The following is a 24332-nucleotide window of genomic DNA, read 5'->3' on the forward strand; positions in this document are numbered from 1 at the left end:
CTATTGCTTAGGAGAACATTGCTGAAATTTATGTCAGATAATGTTTTACCTATGTTTACTTCTAAGAGGTTTATAGTGTCTTGTCTTATGTTTAAGTCTTTAAGCCATTTTAAGTTTACTTTTGTGTATGGTGTGAGGGAGTATTCTAATTTCATTGATTTACATGCAGCTTTCCCAACACCATTTGCTGAAGAGACTATCTTTACTCCATTGTATGTTCTTGCCTCCTTTGTCAAAGATTAAGTGACCAAAAGTTTGAGGCTTTATTTCTGGGCTCTCTATTTGTTCCATTGATTTTATGTCTGTTTTTGTACCAATACCATGTTGTTTCGATTACTGTAGCTCTGTAGTATTGTCTGAAATCTGGGAGGGTTAATCCTCCAACTTCATTCTTTTTCTTCAGTAATGCTTTGGCAATTCTGGCTCTTTTGTGGTTATATATAAATTTTAGGATGATATATCCTAATTCCATGAAAAATGTCCTGGGTGACTTGATAGGGATCTCATTAAATCTGTAGATTGCTTTGGATAGGGTGGCCATTTTAACAATATTAATTCTTCCAATCCATGAACATGGGATATCTTTCAATTTCTTTAAGTCATCTTTAATTTCCTTAGGAACGTTTTATAGTTCTCTGCATATAAGTCTTTCACTTCTTTGGTCAGATTTATTCCTAAGTTATTTTATTAATTTTTGGATGCAATTTTAAAAGGGATTGTTTAATTACTTTCCTTTTCTGATATTTAATTGTTAATGTAAAGAAATAACACTGATTGTGGTTAGATAAGATGCTTGGCATAATTTCTGTCCTCTTAAATTTGTTGAGGCTTCTTTTGTGTCCAATTATGTTGTCTATCCTAGAGAATGCTCCATAAGCACTTGAAAATAATGTATATCCTAGTTTTGGGGGATGTAATATCCTAAAAATATCAACCAAGTCCAACTGTTCTATAGTGTCATTTAGTATCTCCATTGCCTTAATGACATTCTGTCTGGAAGACCTGCCCAATGTTGTTAGTGGGGTTTTAAAGTCTCCTAATATTATTGCATTCTCATCAATTTCTCCCTTTATGTCTGTTAGTATTTATTTTATACATTTAAGTGCTCCTATATTGGGTGCATATGTGTTAATGAGTATAATATCTTCTTCTTGTATTGCTTCTTTGATCATTATATAGTTTCCTTCATCTTTCTCTATAGCCTTTGTTTTAAAGTTTATTTTGTCTGATATGAGTATTGCTACTCCTGCTTTCTTGTCATTTCCATTTGCATGAAATATCTTTTCTATCCTCTCACTTTCAATCTATGTGTGCCCTTCACTATAAAGTGGGTCTCTTGTAGTTAGCATATTGTAGGCTTTTGTTTTATTTTCCAATCTGCCATTCTATGCCTTTTGATTGGAGCATTTAGTCCCCCTACATTTATAGTAATTATTAATAGATGTGTGTTTACAGCCATTTTGAATTTTGTTTTCCAGTTGATTTGGTGTTTTTTATTTGTTCCTTTCTATTACTTTTTCTTTTTCTTTTTCTTTTTATGGTTTGATAATTTTCTTTTGTATTAGCTTGTTTTCTTTTTGGTTTTTGTGACTCTACTATATGCTTTTGGTTTGTGGTTACCCTGCTTTTCAATCATGGTAACCCCTTACTATATCTGTTTGCTTTCACCTGATAGTCATGTAGGGTTAAGCACATCCTAAAAAGAATGAAAGAAAAAAATAAGAAAAAAAAGAAAAACAAGAACAGAGAGAGAGAAAAATCTGTATTTTCTTGCTCCTCTCTCCCAAATTTTATGATTTTGATATTCTTTATTTTTATTTTTTTTTTACATCTTCATATTTATTTTCTTGCAATTCACTGTAGTTATCACATTTCCAGTTATGGTTTTCTCATTTCTATAGTGCCCTGTTTCTTTTCTATTTAGAGTAGATCTTTCAATACTTCTTTTAGCATGGGTTTAGCATTGCTGAATTCTTGTAGTTTTTGCTTCTTTGTTCAATTCTTTATCTCTCCTTCTACTCTAAAGGATAGTCTTGCTGGATACAGTATCCTAGGTTGCAGCTTTCTCTCATTCAGGACTTTGAATGTATCTTACCATTCCCTTCTGGCCAGCAGTGTTTGTGTAGAGGAATGAGCTGAAAGCTTTATGGGAGTTCCCTTGTAACTAACTCTTTGTTTTTATCTTGCTGCTGTTAGAATCCTCTCTTTATCTTCTTAACTTTGGCCATCTTAATGATAATATATCTCAGTGTAGATATGTTTGGGTTATTGTTTGGGATCCTCTGTGCTTCCTGTACTTGGATATCTGTTTCCTTCTTTAGTTTTGGAAAGTTTTCAGTCATGATTTTTCAAATACCTTTTCAATCCCCATTTCTATTTCTTTTCCTTCTGGTACCCCTATTATATATAGGTTAGCATGTTTTATAATATCACATAGTTCCCTTATATTTTTTTCATTGGTTTTTACTTCCTTTTCTGTCTTCTTTTCTGATTTGGTGACCTTTTGTATCCTGTCTTCTAAGTCACTTATTTGTTCCTCTGCATTATGTAGTCTGCTTTTGACTGCCTTTAGCTTGGCTCTTATCACGGCAGTTTTCTGTTTTGAATTGACTCTTCTTTATAGTTTCAATTTCCTTTTTAAAGTATTCTCTGTCTCTATTGATAGTCTCTTTTAGTTCCTTCATTGAATTGATCATTCCCTTTTTGAAGTCACAATCCAGTAGACTATCGAGGTCTGTTTCACTGATTGTTCTTTCAAGGGATTTCTCTTGTTCTTTTAATTGGGAGTAGTTCCTCTGCTTCTTCATTTTACTTATATTTCTTTGGCTTTATGGATTTAGAAGTATCAATTATCTACTGTGGTCTTGAAGTGCTCTTTTACTTTTTGTTTGTTTGTTTTTATTTAATGTGGGAGCATTCCTGTGTAGACTGTGTGCATCCAATAGTTTTGTTATGATGGCTGTTCTTAGTATGGATGGTTGCCATATCTTTCTTCCATGAGTATTGGCTGTTGTCCCTTTGGGGGTGTCATTGGTGTTGTAGTGTTCAGAGCCTGCTCTGATTATTGTTGAGCTTGGCTTTCTTTTTTGTTCTGTAGTTGTCATAGCCTTGACAGGGGCCTGATTTGCTCCCCTGTTGCTGGAATAGAGGGTTCTGGACCAGTTTCTGAGCTGTGGCTTATAGTAAGTAGGGTTGGAGCGCTTCAACTGGGAAGAAGAGTAGGCAGGAGATGTCCACTCAGAAGTGCCCTCTGTGGTGTTGTCTGTCACTTGTTATGTGGGCTTACAAGCTACACTTTGTTGGCACTGCCTTTGTCCCCACCTTAGCTGTGAGAATGTTGGCCACCTGCTCTGGTGTCCCCCAGGTTCTGAGTCCCAGGAACCACCAGGGAAGATCCACCAGTGTCAGGTGCCAGGACCTGCAATAGCAAGCATGCAATCACATAACTGAATCTATGGTGTGCCACAGGGTAAGCACAGACCCCAGCCCCTCCCCTGCACACAGTATGGTAAGCCAGCATGTTGAATATACCTGTACTTACCCCTGCCATGAGTCAGAACTCTGCTCACTGCCAGTTTGTCCCACAAGGCCCAGTCCACAAAAGGTCCAGAGAGAGCAAATCCACCCTCTCTGTTTGGGGCTGCAAACAAATCCCAGTCCTGCTTGTGAAGTTGCAGGGCTGCAGGTTATGAATTCAGCCTTCAGCTCTGCCTTCCAGCAGCAGTGGTGGCTATGACTGAGCCCCACTTCTCTACTAGGGAGAACACACCAGCAGTGGAGCCAAGCAGAGAAAGCACCTATGGCACTGCTGTGTTGCACCCCTCCCCCCACCCCAATAGTGATTTTTTTATTGGGGTTCCAGCCTGTTCTGTCCCACACACACCCCCAGCCAGAGCTCACACTGCCCTCCAGTCCCCTAAGGCTGTCTCTGTGCAGTGGGCCCCAGCTCTCTTCCTGGGCTCCTCACTGATCTCAAGTAGCCAGTCCCAGCTTATACCTGCTGGCTTGTATCTATGATCAGTGATTGAAAGGACTCTACATGGCGGTTTCCCTTAATTCTGTCTGCCAAGCAGCTGTCACTTTCTCCTCTGAGCCCTGGAAGCTCTGCTTCTGTCCCTGCTGACCTCCCAGCTGGAGAGGGGGCATCCCAGCGTGAGGGTCTCTTTCTTCCTATGCTGCTCCCTTCCTGCAGGACTGGTCCTGCACTGATTTTTTCTTTTTCCTTTTTTTTCTTACTGTTTTGTGAGAACCCTCCTGTATTTCAAAATGAGAGACACTCTGCCAGAGGTCAGTAGGTGTTCTGTGTGATTCAATGTGTTTGTAGATGTAATTCCTGGTTTATTTGTGGGAGACGGTGAGCTGTGAGTCTCTCCACTCTGCCATCTTGGCTCAGCAACCCTCACCCCATTTTCTAATGAAAGAAAGGCTGTTGTTGACGTCAGCCAGTTTGGGATTCCCAATTATTCCATTCTTTTTCGTTGGTATCTATTGCTTCCATTAATCAGAAGTAGGAGAATGGTATGGGTCACCTCCCCCATAGTCTCACTACTAGAGCCATATTATAATGGAAACAAGCCTCAGGCCTAATTCTGCCACTCATGGAGGTATTTTTCAGGAAGCAGACACAAAAACAGTTGTACAACTTGTTCTGTAAACTCAGTGAAGTCTCAGCTCTCTTTCCTTTTAAATGCTCTGACTCTATCATACATAAAAGTTTAACCTGAAACAGATGAGATAATATAGCAACACAATCCTATGATCTAATGCTCAAATACAAAAACCCTTTGCAAGCCTAGGCTTGAGCTACCATTCTAAAGGGTGTGGGGTATTTGGCTTACTAGAATCTTCTTATTTTAGTGATAACATTTCTCTTATTTCCAAAGAAATACCATGCATTGTAGAGATTAGAAAATACAGAAGAGCCAAAAATAAATCAATAAATATAAATAAAAGCTGTCAATCCCCAGCATCCAAAAATTACTACTATTAACATATTAGTGCATAATCTTCTGGATGTTTCTATGAATGTGTGTATATCCCCCCGCCACACACACATTTGCATTTTTTACCAAAATGAGATTATGACCTTCTGTAACACCAAACTTTTTTCAGTTCAACAATTTCTACCTTTCCAGACCATATTAACATTTTCCCAGTTGACCCAAAATGCCCTTTATAGGTGGTTTGCCCAAACTAGTACTCAATGTAGGGCCATACATTATATCTACTTATTTCCTTTTGATTTTTTTTAAATCTAGCATATTGTCTTTGCTTATAACTTTGATTTTTTAAGACACTAGACCAGTTGTTCTGCAGAGTCTTCCTTACTAGTTTTGTCTACTTTCTTCATTGTTATATTTTCAGCTTATTCCCTTATTTTCTTAATTTCTTAACAAGGGAAAGGATAAACTGAGAATTCGAGCTTTGCAGATACTACTATATATAAATAGATAAACAGCAAGTTTATACTATTTAGCACAGGGAAGTATATTTAATATCTTGTAGTAACCTATAATGAAAAAGAATATGAAAAGGAATATATGTATGTATATGTATGACTGAACTATTGTGCTGTACACCAGAAATTGACATAACATTGTAAACTGACTATAATTCAATTTAAAAAAGAAGTAGAGGTTATATTTTAAGAGTAGATGAGTTCAAGTTAACTATTTTTTTTTGGCTAGAGCACATCATAGGTGATGTTGTTTACCTTATACTGTATTACATCTGAAGATGCATAATATTAGTTGATCTACTTTACTGATATTACAATTGACCATTGCTCTATTCTTCTAACCTGTTCCTGCAAGTTTGGGAATATCTATGTAATGTTTCTAGCCAAATCACAATCCATGTGTCTTGATACATCTAAGTAATGAGAAATCACTTTGCCACCAACCATGCTGATAAACAAAGCCACTGGTGTTGATTTGGAGATGAGGTTAGCTGAAGCTTTTAGGATCCCCTCTGGCTTCTGATTAGAGTCTTTTTAAATACTAATTAATCAGCCCTTGAATATGTAAGTCTGAATTTAAAATTAAAGTACTACAATCAACCCACTTGTCCGAGAGTATGCATGAAAACTAACAAACACATATATCAAAGTTCATCAATTCTAAGGGGCACTTGTTTTTTCTTCAAATTGTAACCTAAATTCTGTATGCATCTCAGAATCAATGGTTTCTTTTTTTCTTTTTCTTTTTATTGAAGTATAGTAAATCAATGATTCCTTAAAATCACTGTTGTCACTTAGCAGTTTTGATATAATAATCATAACCTCTACATGCTTGAACATGGTCATAGCTGCTCATATTGTAGTCACTTTAATTAAATTTATGTGCATTGTTTAGTTTATTTTCTATTTAAAATGTCTTCAAAAATATTACATAATGGGAGAAAGAAGCATGATGGTGGAATAGAAGGACGCTTGTAGCTCACCCTCTCCCACAAATACACCAAAACTCACATCTACGGACTTACTCAGCCAACCAGAGCACCTGCCGAACTCCGACAGAACATCACCCTCTTCAAAAGACAAAGACGCCAAAATCTGGTAAGAGAAAAGGAAAAAAGAAAGAAGAAAAAGCAAAACAGTGCAGGACTGATCCCATGGGGAGGGTGTGGCAAAGAAGGACTGGCACTTATTTGCTGGGTCTCCCCTCTCCAACAGAGAGGCCAGTGGGACAGAGAGGGATTCTCCAAGGCTCAGATCTGCCCTGAGCACCCCTTAACTGACAGAACTGAGTTAAACGGGCATAAAGGGTCCCCACAATTCTCAGCCCAAGACACAAGCTGGCAGCTGTGGCTGGGACAGGCTGCCCAAGCTGGGCAGAGGACTGGGGTGGCTACACCGAGGCAGCCCCAGGAGACTGCAGGGTGCTGCACACCGTGGATGAGAGAGGATATGAAGCAGAACAACCTCGGCCCCCATAAATTGTGAAAACAGCAAAGCAACATGGCTGGTGTGCCCTGGGAGAAGGGGCACCACAGCTTTTGTCTCCTCAGACCTGCACCACCTTTACTGGTGCTTCTCGTGAGAAGAGAGGTGGGGGCACAGCCACAGCTGCCATATCCCCTGTGCAGAGGGGTCGAGACCTGAATCTGCACCCAGGGGCTCTGCAACCTCCTAGGCAGGACTGAGACTTGTTTATAGCCCGAGGCAGATAGGATCTTTCTGCCCTGGCACGTCAGAGAACTCGCACTGCCAAGACAAACAAGGAGCTGAGATTTGGCTTGGAGCAGGGATGGGGCTGTTCCGCGGTCTTCCCTGAGCCCACCTTTGGAGTGCTGTCCCGAGGTGGAGCAGGCAGCTGCACAGAGCAGCGGAGCAGCTGGCACTGGGAGAGGGTGGGCGGCCACCCTCCTTCCTAGCAGGAATGCAGCACCTGACCATGGTGCTGGGAGGGGGCAGGACCAGCCCACCTGCCTCGCCCAAGTGCAGCATCTAACTGCAGCACTGGAAGGAGGAGTGACCTGCCCGCCCACCGGCTAAGAGCTCAGCACCTGACCCAGTGTGGGGAGGGGGCACGATCTGCTAGCCAACAGCCACTGGGAGCAGCACAGTCGAGGGTGCCAAAAGAGGGTCTCTGGAAACAACAAGCTGAGTTTGCAAAACAGGGTGAAGACACAAAGACCTCTCGACAAAATCATCAAGAACACACCGTCTCTAGGAGAACCAGATAACTGATACTCCTTAAGCCACAGTGCCAGAGAGATGAGCAAGATGAAGCAGAAGGACCACTCCCAATTAAAAAAATCAAGAGAAATCCCCTGAAAGCACAATCAAGGAAATAGACATTGATGGCCTACTAGATCAAGATTTCAAGAAAAGAGAGATCAAGTACTGAAGGAACTAAAAGAAATAGTGTTTAGAGATATAAAATATGTCAAAAATGAAATTGAAGCTATAAAGAAGAAACAAAGAATTAGTAAACTCATTTGCTGAGATGAGAACTGATCTAAAGGCTGTGCAAAGCAGGCTAGATAATGCAGAGGAATGAATAAGTGACCTAGAAGACAGGACAACAGAAAGCGCCCAATCAGAACAGCTGAGAGAAAAACAAATAAAAAACAATGAAAACAATATAAGGGACCTATGGGATAATATAAAACATGCCAATCTAAGAGTAATAGGGGTCCCAGAAGGGGAAGAAAGAACAAAGGGGATTGAAAAGGTTTTGGAAGATCATGACTGAAACTTCCCAAACCTAAAGAAGGAATTAGATATCCAAGTACGGGAGGCTCAGAGGGTCCCAAACAGAAAGAACCCAAGTAGACCCACACCAAGACATATCATAATCAAGATGGCCAAAGTTAAGGATAAAGAAATGATCGTAAAGGCAGCAAGAGAAAAACAAAGAGTGAGTTACAAGGGAACTCCCCATAAGGCTCTCAGCTGATTTCTCTACACAAACACTACAGGTCAGAAGGGAGTGGCAAGATATATTCAAAGTCCTGAATGAAAAAAAGATGCAGCCTAGGATACTCTATCCAGCAAGGCTATCCTTTAGAATATGAGGAGAGATAAATTTACAGACAAGCGAAAACTGAAAGATTTTAGCAACACTAAACCCACGCTAAAAGAAATATTGACAGGTCTACTCTAAATAGAAAAGAAGCAGGATGCTACAAAAATGAGAAACTCATAACTGGAAACGAGATAACTGCCATGAATTACAAAGAGAATAAACACAAAATTGTAAAAGAAGACATCTAAATCATTAAGAGTGGGAGAGGGAATCAAGGAAAGCCACTGTGGAAAACAGTATGGAGATTCCTCAAAAGACTAGGAATAGACTTACCATGTGACTCAGGAATCCCACTCCTGGGCATATATCCAGAAGGAACCCTACTTCAAAATGACACCTGCACCCTACTGTTCATAGCAGCACTATTTACAACAGCCAAGACATGGAAACAGCCTAAATGTCCATCAACAGATGACTGAATAAAAAAGGTGTGGTATATTTATATGATGGACTACTATTCAGGCACAAAAACTGACAACATAACGCCATTTGCAGCAACATGGATGTTCCTGGAAAATGTCACTCTAAGTGAAGTAAGCCAGAAAGAGAAATAAAAATACCATATGAGATCACTCATATGTGGACTCTAAAAAAATATAGAAATAAATAAATACATCACAGAAACAGACTCATAGACATAGAATAGAAACTTGTGGTTGCCAAGGGGGCAGGGAGTGGGAAGGACAGACTGGGATTTCAAAATTTTTAGATACTGACAGGCATATGCAGAATAGATAAACAAGACTACTGTATAGCACAGGGAAATATATACAAGATCTTGTGGAAGCTTATAGTGAAAAAATTGTGACAATGAATATATATATGTTCATGTATAACTGAAAATGTGTGCTCTACGCTAGAATTTGACACAACATTATAAAATGAGTATTACTCAATAAACAAATGTAAACAAAATTACATAATGATTTGACAATGATATGTTTTTATCTTTCTTAGTGGTACATAATAAAATAATGATGTGGTTGCGACTGATGTCATTGATGAAATTCAGGATATTGAACTGACTATGTTGAAGTATTTAAAGTAAACTACAAATAGTTTAACACCAGTGGAGGAAACCAAAGCAGTCTGCCCTTAAGGGCATCATCTTCAAGGATTGGGACTGCTCACTTTGTGACAGACACTGACTTACTCTCCCCTTCTATTAGTATCTTGTCCACTTAAAAGCTTTTAATTATGCAAGGTTTCAAGTATATACAATATTCAATACTGAATATCAATATTTAATATTCAAGTATAATAAGTAGAAAGAATCAGTTATGAACATGTAACCAATCTTGTTTCATCTATAGCTCTATCCATTTTCCCTCCTGCCATATTATTTTGAAGCAAATCTGACATCATGTTATTGCATACATAAATAATTCAGTATGTATATTGAAAAACAAAAATTCTTTGTACACATAACCATAATATAATTACCACATCTAAAATAATTAATAATTACTTCATATCATTAAATATTCTGTGTTCACATTTCTGGTAGTCTCAAATATGTCATATGTTTTTTCTTTGAATCAGGATCCAAATAACATCCACATGTAGCAATCTGTACAAATGTTTTTTAAGCCTCTTTTAATCTCTGGCAGAGGTCAGTAGATGTTTTCCACAAGATAATACATATTTAAGGCTTTGTGAGCAATATGGACTCTGTCACAGCTACTTAGTTCTACCTTTATTGTACAAAGGCAGCCATTGATAATATGTGAATGAATAAGCATAGCTGTACTGCAATAAAACTTTATCTATAAAACCAGGTTAGATTTGGCTCAAGGGCCATGGTTTGGTGATCCCTTATCTATAGCAGTAGTTCTCAAATGTTTGGTTGTATCAGAATCTGGAGGGCTAATAAAGAACACAGAGGCCAACGCTTGAGACAATATAGCATAGGGCATCTATGCTTTTACCATGTTCCCAATCTATAGGTTTCTCCTTCATCTCTTTCTTTTTTCTTATCATTTATTTATTAAATAAAACATGTCATTCGTCCTTTTAAGTTCCCTATAGTTAGATCAAGAGACTTGCTCTGATTCCAGTTTTTTAAAATATTTTTTTTAGATATTTTTCATTGTTATTTTTTTTTCAGTAGGGAGTATTTAGAGTAGGGAAGGAAAGATACTTCATAACTTGTTTTATGGTCTTCCAACAGTAGACACATAATGTGCGGCTGTCTTTTTTCCCATTATTTTCAGAAGGAGGTCTTTCTTAGATCCACTGAATGGCTGAGCTGAAAGGCTCTTTAGATTACCCAGTAACCTTCTTGTTTTATAGATGAGGGATCAGATACCTAAGGAGGAAAAGGTAGGCCCAAAGTCATGCCACGCATTAGTAATGGAACTAGTTTAATGAACTTATTCAATTTTTTTTTCATATTTAGTGAGGTATAATTGACAAATAAAATGTATATATTTATAGTATATAACTTGATGTTTGTTATATGTATATATGAAATAATTGCCACAATAAAGCCAATTAATATATCTCACCTCATATATAGTTACTATTTTCTTTCTTTCTCTCTTTCTTTCTTTCTTTCCTTCCTTCCTTCCTTTTCCTTTCTTTCTTTCTTTCTTTCCTTTCTTTCTTTCTTTCCTTCCTTCTTTCTACTTAAGATCTAACCTCTTAGCAAATTTCAAGCATAAAATACAGTATTGTTAACTATATTGTTAACTACATTGCTATATATTAAATCTCCAGAACTGAACTCATCTTGCATAACTAAAACTTTGTACCTCTTGACCAGCACCTACCCGTTCCTCACCCCAGCCCATGGCGACCATCATTATACTCTCTGTGTCTGGCTTATTTCACTGAACATAAGTCCTCCAGATTAATCCATGTTGTAGCAAATGGCAGGATTTCCTTTTTTTTTTAAGGCTTATTAATATTCCATTGTGTGTAATTATCTATTTTTCTATCTAAGGATGCTTAGGCTGTTGTGACTAATGCTGTAATGAACATAAGAGTGAAGATATTGCTTTGAAATTCTGCTTACTTTTCCTTTGGATATATACCCAGAAGTGGGATTACTGGATCATAAAGTAGTTCTATTTTTATAGGCATTTTAATTTATGACCTCTGATCTAAACCATCTAATTAAATTTTTTTTTTTTGCAAACTGGAGATTTTTTAAAAACCTCCCTTTAATATGTATTTCTTTGTTTTAAATTTGATGCTCAAGAGGTTGTGCCCTTTTACTCTGGTCTATGTGAACTGGAGAATTTAAGATTTCTTTGCTGTCAAATCATATTACAAACTCCTACCTAATTCACTACTCATGATGCCCTTCTTTTTTGTTTCATTCATCTCATTAACCCACAAGTTACAGTGTAACTTATGCCTCTTAATGGTTTTCAAAATGTATAATAAAAAGAGAGATGTCAAATGGAAAGAAATCTCCCCAAATAATAGGTTACCTTTCAAATCTCATAAGAAGGCCAAGAAGGAAAAGAGTGTCCTAAATGGGATACCAAGAACCTCCCTCAGAGAATAGAAGGTGGCTTTAGCTTAAAGAGGCTGATTTCTTGAGAGAAATTAGTGAAGCAGATAATGGGATCCAGGAATGACTGTGGGACTTGGAACCCAACGGATATGGGCTTGAATCCCTATATTAATATGTATTCACAAACTGTTTGACCTTCACTTAGTACTTCACCCTCTGTGAAACCAGGCTTCAGAGATAAAATACTCTGCCTTTTGGAGTTATAAGGATTAAGTGACTTCTGGCACATTCAACCAAAGTCATTTCCGTTCAAAGCTCTCAAAAGGAGATAAGCATTCACACATGCTGGAGGCTGTGGTCTCACAAGTGTCCTTGCCTTGTTACTATTGGTTTAGCCATTCTGGATCGCTTGGTGGCAGCATGGAGTTGCTTTTCTATTTCAACATCTGAAATATTCTGTCACTAAAAAATAAGGGTTGATTACAGAAGTCTTTAAACTGTTAAAAGGGACTCATCACCAGAGTTCCAATACCAAAGGCCTGTGAATAGTTGCTGTTCATTATCTTCTGAATGGCAACCAGTCTTTGTCTTGAGCTTAACAGATTTAGGATTTGTCTACGGATTCTGTCCCTGTCAATTACCTACTAAGTGATAAGAGCCTGCTTATTGATGGGGTAAGTCCTATTGATGGGGTCAGTCTCTCCAGGGCCTTGACCTGAGCAGGTTTTGAAAGTTAGTGTTTCATATACAAACTAAAAAATACGCAGCTAAAAAATATGCAGTATATTATATATATGTATTTACATGCAGTATAATGTATATATGCAGTCAAACTGTAATAATTTTATCTAGTAAAGCTGAAAAAAGAAAAGAAAAAAAAAAAGAAAGTATTTGTGGTGGGCTGTTCCATTCCCTCACCTTCCCACCCCCAGAGCCAAACTGACAAAAAGGCTGCACACCTTTTACTTGGATGCCTCCAGTACTATGTGAAAGAGCACTGGAGGTACTCAGTTCCATTAAAAATAATTAATTGGTACCTGCTCTGTGTGAGGCACACAACCTTGGAAGTTATTTACCACCTAGTAGGAAAGGCAGATAAGAAACAGAAAATTGCAACATACTCTACTAGTTGCCAGTGGTGTCAATCAAGGTGAGGACAGTAGGCTGTGAGAGCCCAGAGGAAAATGTCACTTAAAGTGAGCCTCAAAGGATGAATAGATATTCTTTAGATCTAGGAAGAGGGAGACATTCTAAACAGAGGGAATGACATGAACAAAGATATGGAGGTCTGGAACAGCACGATGCAGCCCCCAAACCTAATCTAAGCAGTGTAGTATATAAGAGCATCAGAGGTCAGCAGTGTCTAGATGGAGGCTCCTGGAGAGGTAATAATAACAGCAGATATTTATCATGGAATATTTCCAGGACACCATGCTAAAGAAATTTAGCTCCATTTATTTCACAAACCTCTGAGGAGGATGCTATTTTTGCAAGTGGAAACACTGAAGCCCAGAGAGGTCAGGTCACTAACACTCACTGTTGCACAGCTAATGGGTGGCAGTGTTGGGATTCAAACCCAGGTCAGCTTCACAGCCTGAGTATGCATTGGAATTGGAAATAGGTGCCAAGTTACTCAAGACTTTAATTGCCACTTTGAAGAGAATTGGCCATGTCCTATAAGTGATAGGAAGCCACTAAAGGTGATTTAAGTGAGGAAAGTGACAAGAGATCAGAAAGTTTAGGATTACAAGCCCTACCCTAATCAGGCTAAATGATTGTGACCTCAGGAAAATTCCTTTCCTTCTTTGGACCACTGTTTTCTCATCTGTAAAGTGAAGACAATGGTAAAGTGCTAACCTTAAGGATCCCTTTCAGCACTTTGAGTTTTTTGTCTCTCTGACTCTGGGTGGGGAAGGAGATAGATGCCTGACTGATGAGACTGGTAAGCACTTTCACTGTGTGCTTTGTTCTTTACATATGCTTTGTTCTTCTTTAAAAAAATTCATTGAAGTGTAATTGATTTACAATGTTAATTTCAGGTATACAGCAAAATGATTCAGATATATATATTTAATTTTCAGATTCTTTCCATTTGTTCTTCTTTATATATGCTTTATACATGATCTGCCTCTTGCCATTGAATTTCATCTTGCTTTCCTCCTGTCTCTTCAAATACTTTCTAACTATATCCACCCACCCTACTTCATTTAACTCCTACTGTGCTACGAAGTAAGTTAGCTCTGTCTCACTTTGGCCCCTAATTATATACTAGTCTTTGCTAATTGCTTCCTTTGTAATCTTTTGTTCCCATGTATATTTTGGGCCTCTCTTTTCTTTCTGATTTTTAGTTTCTCTTCCTCCCTAAAGCACCTAACACAGTCTTGGTTACAAGCGGGTCTTGGAGAGAATCTTGTTAATAATTTTCTTTCTCTTCTGGCAGTGTGTGTGAGCACAGCAAAGAGAATCTTATGACCCCCTCTAACATGGGGGTGATCTTTGGACCCACTCTGATGAGAGCTCAGGAGGACACTGTGGCTGCCATGATGAACATCAAATTCCAGAACATTGTGGTGGAAATCCTAATTGAACATTTTGTTAAGGTATGTATTTTCTGTCCTCACCATCACTCCTCCAAACATGTCACATTTTCCCCTAGCAACCTTTTAGAATTGTGTCTTCTCCCTGGCTCCAGTTATAATAGAAGGAAATTCTATATGACACAATGACATTTAATAGCATTTCTGACTCTGTGAAATTAATTCACTCAGCAAACACTTCTGGAGAATGTAACTATTATCAAGGCCCATGCTAGGTGGTATGGAGAAATAAAAAAATCACTGTTCATGCCTTTAAGGAGTTAACAGTATAGTATGGAAACAGCCATGTAAACAAAGAAAACTAATAGAGATAAAACTGGTATATGTAAAATTAAACCATAAAGAAAGCAATACTTATTTAAACCCCATCACATTCTTTCAGAACTTAAGGTAATATAAATTTTATGTGGTATGTAAAATATGAGGTGGTATACATAATTAGGTAAAATGAAAAATAAGGATAGAGACAGAAAATGAACCCAGGAATGAGGCTAGGCAAGAAATCTTTATTGACAAGTCCTATACACTTGCTACAAATGTCCTGACATTTGACTCTAAGCATTCTAGCAGTCAATACCATCCTAACAGAGCACAAATCAATAAAAACTTTTCTTTAGGGTGAGGGGTCTGATGATATAGTCCAGGTGGTATCCACAGTCCAAATCCACTTACTAGCTATATTAGGCAGTATACAGATTAAGCTGCCAAGACATCATATATAAACACAGTGGCTCCAATACAAGAGACATTTTTTTTTTCTTGGTTGTGGAACACTCCAAAAAGGTGCTCCAGGGCTGATATGGTGACTTGACAGGGACAAGAACCCTGGTTACTTCTTTGTTGTTGTTCCAACATCCCTTAGGTGCCACTTCATCTGCGTGACCAAATATTCTACATGATGTCAACTGAGAAGGATGAAAGAAAGGAAGTGGAGAGTATAACCATTTTCTTTAAGGTTGTGACCTGGAAGTCACATATATCACTTTCATTTGCATACCATTCATCAGAATTTAATCTTATTGTCACATCTAGCTATAATAGAGGCAGGGAAGTTTAGTGTTTTATTTGGGGTAGCAATGTGCCCAGCTAAGAATTTAATTATTTTACAAAAGAAGAGGGAGAGAGAGAATGGATATTGGAGGAAAACTGACATTCTCTGCATGTTATCTGCATTACATCAAATGATGTAACTTCTCTGATAGTAATTTTTTTCACTGAAATGTGAAGATGATAATAAACACATGCTATGTGACAGTCACATGCCAGAGGCTGTTTAGCTAATGAAAGGACTGGGATTTAAATCCAAATAGCCTGACTCAGAGTTGAAGTACTTAATCATTATTAAGCACTAAATGAGTGCTACCTCACCAGTCATTTCGGTACAGTGATATTATTGGGTATATACAGGGCACTTTGGTACTATTAAGGATGTGTATTTGCAGAGAAGTATACCCTAGGTCAATACTTCAGATGGGAAAGAAAGGGAAATAGGGAAAGGAAATTTTGAGGAGATGGCCCAGCATGAACAAAGGCCCACAGGCATAAAACCCCAAGCCATTTGGTATTGTTGGAACATAAAATAGAAATAGGTGTGGCAGGGGATGTGATTGGAGACAGTGTCCAGATCCTAAAAGGACTAGTTTGCCTAATTGAGGAGTTTGGAATGTTTGAAATTGTTCCTGCAGGCTTGTGAAAGCATTGCTTGAAAGGAGAGTAGTATGGTGAACAGACTTACATTTGGTAGGCATTATTTTAGCTGTAGTGTAAAAGATGGATCACAGAGAGAGAGTATAGTTGCCATAATCTGAACAATAAATAATTGTAGTCTTAGGCCAGTGGTAAGAAGAACAAAGAGGCAAAAGCAGTAGGAATTGGTGATTGGAAGTGGAAAATGTAGGAGAGGGAGAGGTCTGAATCCTGGATTTCTAACTTGACTGACTGGATGGATGGAGCTGTATTCCACACATATAAGAAATACAGAATCGGAAAGTTTTGGGGAGACGGAAAAAAAGGTCAGTTTGGGACAGGTTGGATTTGAGATTTCTGAACAATATCCAGAGAACAATATCTAAGAAGTAGTTGACTATGAATCTAAAGCAGAGATTAGCAATTTTTTTTCTTAAAGAACCATACAGTAAATATTTTAGGCTTTGCAGGTCATAGATCTCTGTCACAACCACTCAACTCTACTTTGTATTGGGAAAGCGGTTATAGATAACATAAACAAATGAATGTTCCATTAAAATGCTATTTACAAAATTGGCAGCAGGTGTGTGGGCTGTGATTTTCTGACTCTTTGTCTAAAGCCCAGATACCATTTACTGATTCATTAATCAATTGATTCATTCATTCATAAAATATATATTGAGTACCTACTATTTGCCAAGTACTATTTTAGGCACTGGCAATACAGCCCTCATGGAATTTATAAAAACAGTATCAAAATAAGTAAAATATATAGTATGTTAGATGATAATCAGAGCATTAAGATGAACAATATATACAAGATCTTGTGGTAGCTCACAGTGAAAAAAATGTGATAATGAATATATGTATGTTCATGTGCTGAAAAATTGTGCTCTACACTGGAATTTGACACAACAATGTAAAATGACTAAAACTCAATAAAAATGTTTTTTAAAAAGCAGAAAAGGGTAATAGAAATGGTTGCAAAGTGATTTTCAAATTTTAAATGCAGTGGCCAGGAAGACCTCATTGAGAAGATGACTTTTGAGCAGAGACCCATAGGAAATAAAGGAATAATTTTTCAGATATCTGGGGAAAAAGCATTCTAGGCTGGAAATGGTAATTGGAATATCCCTGAGGCAGAAGTATGCCTATCATGTTCATAGTACAACAAGGAGTTCAGATTGGCTAGAAGGGATTAATCAAAAGAAGAAACAGAAGAAAGATAGCTTCAGAGAGGAAATGGTGAGGGAAAGCTGAGTACATCCTTTAGGGTCTTAGAACCCATTGGAAGGATTTTGACTTTGCTATCTGAGTAAGATAGAATTAAGTTTTATACCAGAGAAATGGCATGATTTAACTTATGTTTAATAGAAATATTTTGGATGATTTGTGGATAATAGCTGTAGGGGAACAAGGGTAGAAGCATGGAGACTAATTAGGAGCATGTTTCAATAGTGCAATAAAAAATGATTGTGCCTTGAATGAGAGTGGTAATAGTGGAGATGGTGAGAAGTGGTCAATTCTAAATAATTTTGAAGGTAGAGCAAACAGGATTTGCTGATAAATCTTATGTGGAATGTGAGAGAAAGAGGAGTCATGAATAACTTCAAGATTTTATATCTGAGCAGTGGGAAGGATGAAGTTGCTATTTACTATGATAGGCTGAGGAAGGAGAAGATTTGTAAAAAAAAAGTGCAGGAGTTCAGTTTGAGACAAGTTAAAATAGATATGCCTATGAGACATCTGAGGTCAGAGAATAGAACAGGATTAGGGAAATAGAGTTGGCCTTCAGTAACACAGAGGTGGTGGTTAAAACCATGTGAGTGAATATTCTTGCCTAAGGAATACTTGTAGCAAGAAAGTAAACATTAGACCAAGGATTGAAATCTAGGGAGTGACAATGTTTGAAGGGCCATTAGAAGAAACCACAAAATAGATCAAGAAAGAATGGTCAGTGACAGGAGTACAAGGAGATAGGGGAGCCATAGACTCCTAGAAAGGAGTTAGTTTTCTGAAGGAAAGAGTGAATAGTGGTTTCCATTTCCCAAGACATGCCATGCAGGACAAGCTCTGAAAAGTAACTACTGCTTTAAATGTTTAAATTAAAAAATATATATATAAGTCATACATGTACATGGTAAAAATTCCAACCATAAAGTATAGAATGAAAAATGATTCTACTCTTTGCTGAGTCTCAGCCCCTAGTTCTAATCTTCACTTCAATAATTTGTTTGTCATTCTGACAAAGGAAAAAAAAGTACATATTTACATATATGTGCATTGATTTTAATATGTATATTATTCCTCTACTGAGTTCAGCTAAAAGCCCTGGACATTTTATATAAAAGCAACACAAGAAGACTCTGAAATATGAAGGGAATAAAGCAGACAAGACCAGCTAGGGACTTAGAGAATGATATGACCACTAGTCACCTTTGTTTTTGCCTCTTATCTCCCAGATTGGGTAGTGTAGAAGCTGACAACCTAAAAACAACAACAACAACAACAATAACAATAACAATAACAATAACAATAACAACAACAACAGTGGGTGCAGTCAAAAAGGGCTCAACAAAAGCCTGCTCTCACTATCCAAGGAACTGGAAAGGATAATAACCTCTTCACTCCAGCAAAATGCCACAGAAAAAATTGAGTCCCTGCTCCACCTTCAGCAAAGGCTGAGTGTAGAGTCTAGACTTCTACCTTTTCCAGTCTGTAGCAAGACAACTCATCCATCCTCTCCCTGCCCCATATGGTTGTGCCAAGGAGGTCACTTGGGAAACCAGACTTTCATTTGTACCTGGTGGTAATGAGACACCCTCCCCAACTCCCTATGGTGTCAGTGGAGACCACACAAAGCACTTGGACTCCCATGACCATTTAGCACTGGAGTAATGTCAGAAGAGGCCTGGTAGAAATACAGGACTTTACCACCACTAAGTGGAATTCAGGCTGCCACACTGTGGTGTCAGTAAAGAGGAGACCATGTGTAGAACAATAATGAGATATTCTCCTTCTCCTGCCAGAGTGGTATCAACAGGGTCCTATTGAGGAGCCTAAATTCCTACTTTTGCCTAGCAGTAACAAAGAGTCTTTGCCTCCCGTTGGGATGTCAATTAAGGCCAAGTGGAAAACCTGGACTTCCATGCCATCCTGGCAGTAATGAGGCAGTGCCCCTCCTCCCCTGCAGTGGCAGTGTCAGAGAAGGCCTGCTATAACAGAAGGTATAAGTAAGAACAAGATTCTCATAATACTCAAAATGTGCAACCATCAGTTGAAAATCATTTGTCATACCAAGAACCAGGAAAATCTCAATATGAATGAGAAAATGCCATCAATAGATATAAACACCAAGATGACACAGTTGTTAATTATCTGACTAGAATTTTAAAGCAGCCATCATAAAAATGCTTTAGCAAGCAATTGGGAATCCATCTGAAACAAATGAAAAGCAATCTCAATGAAGCAATAGAAACTTTTTGTAGAGAAATACAAAGACTGAGCAAAGAGCCAGAAGATATAAAGAAGAATCAAGTGAAAATTATAGAACTGAAAAGTGCTATAAGTGAATTTTAAAAATCCAATGGATGGGCTCAACAATAGAATAAAGAAGACAGGGGAAAGAAACAGTGAACTTTTAGAATAACAGAAATTATTCAATCCAAGCAACAGGTGACTAGAGAATTTGTTACAGCTGACCTATCCTTAAAAGCATGACTAAAGGAATTTCTCTAAACAAAATGGACACAGTAAAACAAGAGATCTTGTAATATTAAGGAAGAAGAAAGAACAACAGAAAGAGCAAAATTGTGGATAAATTTGATAGACTTTTCTTCCCCCCTTGAGTTTTCTCAAGTATGTTTGATGGTTAAAGAAAAAAATATTTTCCAGCTTTATTGAGATAAAGCAAAAATTATGATATGATCTGATATGCTTCTCAGTGTATGTGAAGGAAACGCTTAAGACAATTGTATCATAAAAAGAGGGAGTGTAAAGAACATCAAGTGAGGTAAGGTTTGTACATTTCACCAAAAACATGAAATGTTGACACTAGTAGCCTATGATAAATTATGTATGTACAATGTAATGCCTAACACAATCACTAACAAACTATACAAAGAGATGCACTCAGAAACACTGTAGATAAATCAAATTAGAATTCTAAAGATGTTCAAGAAAATATAGCAATCCTAAATGTTTATGTATGAAACAACAAAACATCAAATTGCATGAAGCAAAAAACTTGTAGAACTGAAAGGAGAAATAGAAAAAGCCACAATTATACTTGGAGGCTTTAACAACCTTCTCTCTCAACAATTGAAAATTCAAGTAGACAGAAAATCAGAATTGATTTAGAAGTGAAGAGTACCATCAAGCAACAGGATCTGATAAACATTTATAGAACACTACACCCAACAGCAGAATATAGATTATTTTAAGTTGCCAAGGAATAGATACCAAGATAGACAATATCTTAGTCCATAAAACACACACAATTTTTTAAAAAAATGGAAATCATGCATGATGTTTTCTCTGACTACAATGGAATTCAAACTAAAAATCAATAACATAAAGGCAACATGAAGCTTGGCCGAAAAAAAAATTATGATTTTGAAGAATCCAGCCTCCCCACTCCCCCAGCCCCTACAAAGATTGATGATTGGGCAGCTATCCATGAACAAAAACAGCTCTTGGATGCTTCTAGAGTCTACTTAGGAAGTTTTAGCAACACAGTAGAACAAATTGATAATAATAATAATAATAATAATAATAATAATAATAATAATAATAATAATAACAACAACACTAGGGAAGAAAGACTAACTTCATTTTGCTTGCATTATTCCTATCATCCAAGTTGGCATTGTTCAGTGCTAAGAAGGAACTTCCCAGCTAAAAGAATTCCTCTTGCCAGGAAAGGAAGAGTGGGGTGAGTAAAAAGCTTCTCCTGCCTTTCAAGGTACTATGTAAAATTTCCATTTCAGTTTCACACCACCCAGACCAGCAAAGCTGAGATGTATACAGCTGGCTAGGAATAAGGAAGAAAAGCATAAGCCATTATTAGCAGACATGCAGTGGGAGTGAGCAAAGTTCGCAGAGACCTCTTCTACAGACAAACTAAGCAGATTTCACCACTGAAGTGAAACCAATGGGCAGCATAGCTGCTGTGGACTCCCTATAGATCTAACCAGCTTTCTACCCACAAATATTCATGTGCCAGCCACCTGAGTCAGTCTCCACTCCTTCCACCCACTCACCCCTGATGGAGCCCATGAACCGCCTTGGCAACTATCCAAAGCATCTACAGCTGCATATATATAAAACACAAGCTACCTGAGATCATCCCCACCCCCACCAGAGCCCAGGAGCCATGCCTGCAGCCAATGTGGGCTTCTTCAGCTGTGTCAGTACAGCTGCTTTAGGACACCAGCCTGTGTCCCCTGGGCTCACCACCACCCCCGTGTCCACACTTGGGGCTAGCCCCTGGCCTGACACACATCTTTGGTCTCATCCTGGGGGAAGAGCATGCAGCCATGGGCAAGCATGCCAGTAGCCAGGGCCCCCACAACTACTTGTGGACCTGGATCAGGCCCTACCTTCTGTCATTAGTCAGCACCACTGTGCCCACCTCTAGCTAGCCACTCCAACTGTGTACCGGCATGACCACAGCCCAACTCCCATCACCAGCCACCACTGTAGTGTGCATGCCCAGGGGGGAGAGTATGCAGCTGAAGGAATATACATCAACAGCCAGGGACTCCACAGCCGCTTATGGGTTCAGATCAGGCCATGCCTTCTGTCACTAGCCAACACCACTGTGCCAACCTTTAGCTAGCCTTTCCAGCTGTGAACCTGTATATGCCCAGCTTGAACCCTGTCACCAGCCCCCACAGAAGTGTGCATGCCTGAGAGAAGAGTGCAACCATAGGAAACCATTCTGACATCCAGGATCTCTTCAGCTGCCAGTGAGTTTATAGTTGGCTCTGACCCTTGCTACCTGCCCTGATTCCCATGACTGCATGTCTCTGCAACTGGCCCTTGCCTATAAACAGGCACCTACAGTTGACCAAAAGCTGAATGTGTACACCACCAGCTTCAGACACCACCACTACCTGCCCTGGCCCCTATTAGACCTGGAGGTGCCAGGTAGGACCCCAACAGCCCTTGCAGCCACTGTGGACCCCCACAGTGCCCACCAAGGAGCATGCAGTTGATGATATTGTGGACCCCAGTAGCCTGAGCCAAAGGGACATCATGTCCCCACAGTGTCTGACATATGCTCCCAAACTTGGCACCTTGTACTACCAGACCCAGGGTCATAGCACAGCCCCAACATGCCCCCATTCACAGGTGAAAGGCTTCCCTTACTAAAGTTAATCCATAAAGTCTGGAAGATATGACTACTTCAAATGAGCAGACACCTATGAAAGGCTACAGGGATCATGAAGAATTTGAGAAACATGTCTCCACCAAAGGAATACAGTAAACCTCCAATAGTTGGCCCAAAAGAAATGGAAGTCAGGAATTGCCTGACAGAATTCAAAATGATTGTTCTGTGGTGGTGCCCAGAGAGCTATAAGAGAACACAGATGAATAAGTTAAAAACTCAAGAAAACAATACAAGAGCAAAAGAAGTTCAACAAAGAGAGAAAACACAACAAAGAAACAAATTTTAGAGCTGAAGAATATAATGACTGAACTGAAGAATTCAATCAAGTGCTTCTACAGCAGAAATGAACAAGCAGAAGAGAGAATTAATGAGCTAGAAGACAGACCAGTTGAAATTATCCAATTAAAGGAGCAAAAAGAAAGAGAATAAAACAGAATGAAGAAAGCTATCAGGACTTATGAAACAATATCAGCAAAAATACTATTCTAATTATTGGAGTCCCAGAAGGAGAGAGGGAAAAATGGACTTAAAGCTTATTCTAAAAAATAGTGACTGAAAACTTCCTAAACCTAGGGAGGGATTTGGGCATCCAAGTTCATGAAGCTAATAGATCATCTTAAAATTTCAATCCACAATAGTATTCTTCAAGTCACATAATAATAAAACTGTCTAAAATCAAAGATAAACTATTTTAAAAGCAGGAAGAGAAAAAAATTATCTCATATAAGGGAACCCCTGTAAGGCTATCAGTGGATTTCTCAGCAGTGATCTTGTAGGCCAAGAGATAATGGGATGATATATTCACAATGCTAAAGGAAATAAACTGCCAACCAAGAATATTTTCACTCAAGAAAGTTGTCCTTCATAATTGAAGGTAAAATAAAAAATTTTTCCTAATAAACAAAAGCCAAAGAAATTCATCACCACTAAATATTTCTTACAGTAAATACTGCAAAGCATTCTTCAAGCTGAAACAAAGGACACTAATTGGTAACATAATAACATGTATATGAAAATATACAACATACTGGTCAAGGTGAGCATATTCAGAATACCATTAACACTGTAATATAGTGATGTGTTACCTATTTAATCCTAGAATAAAGGTTAAAGCACAAAAGTATTAAAAGTAGCTGTAGCTTCAACAATTTGTTCATGGATACACAATATTAAATGTTGTAAATGGTGACATCAAAAACATAAAAGAGGGGAGTCAAAGCAGTATTTTCAAGAGATTGAAGTTAAATTGTAGTGTTAAATAGACTGTTATATATAAGATGTTTTATGTAAGCTTCACAGTAACCACAAAACAAACACTTGCAGTAGATTCACAAAATATAAAAAAAAAAAAAGGAATAAAAACATACCACTGTGGAAAATCATCTGTTTACAAAGGAAGGCAGCAAGGAAGGAAGAAAGAAAAAAGTGGGAAACAGCAAGAAAACAATAAGATGCACAAAAGAACCAAAATTGCCAAAGCATTAGTAAACAAAAGGAATGAAGCTGGAGGTGGTGAAACCAGACCTCAGACAATACTACAGAGCTATAGTAATCAAAACAGCATGGAATTGGTACAAAAAACAGACATATGGATCAATGGAGCAGAATAGAGATCCCAGAAATAAACCCACAAACTTTGGTCAATTAATCTTTGACAAAGG

The 24332-nt window shown here is 38.2% G+C and overlaps 1 protein-coding gene across 2 annotated transcripts in view; it reads left to right on the forward strand.

Annotated features, from left to right (window-relative positions):
- The window catches only part of OPHN1 (oligophrenin 1), a 583720-nt gene that overhangs the window by 470372 nt on the left and 89016 nt on the right, over positions 1 to 24332 (forward strand). For both annotated transcript variants that reach the window (XM_031446485.2, XM_064483080.1), the window contains exon 19: positions 14435 to 14594. In XM_031446485.2, the coding sequence (XP_031302345.1) occupies positions 14435 to 14594 (160 nt within the window). The remainder of the gene's footprint in view (positions 1 to 14434; positions 14595 to 24332) is intronic.

This window comes from Camelus dromedarius, chromosome X (assembly GCF_036321535.1).
Source record: "Camelus dromedarius isolate mCamDro1 chromosome X, mCamDro1.pat, whole genome shotgun sequence".
Classification (NCBI taxonomy): Eukaryota; Metazoa; Chordata; class Mammalia; order Artiodactyla; family Camelidae; genus Camelus; species Camelus dromedarius.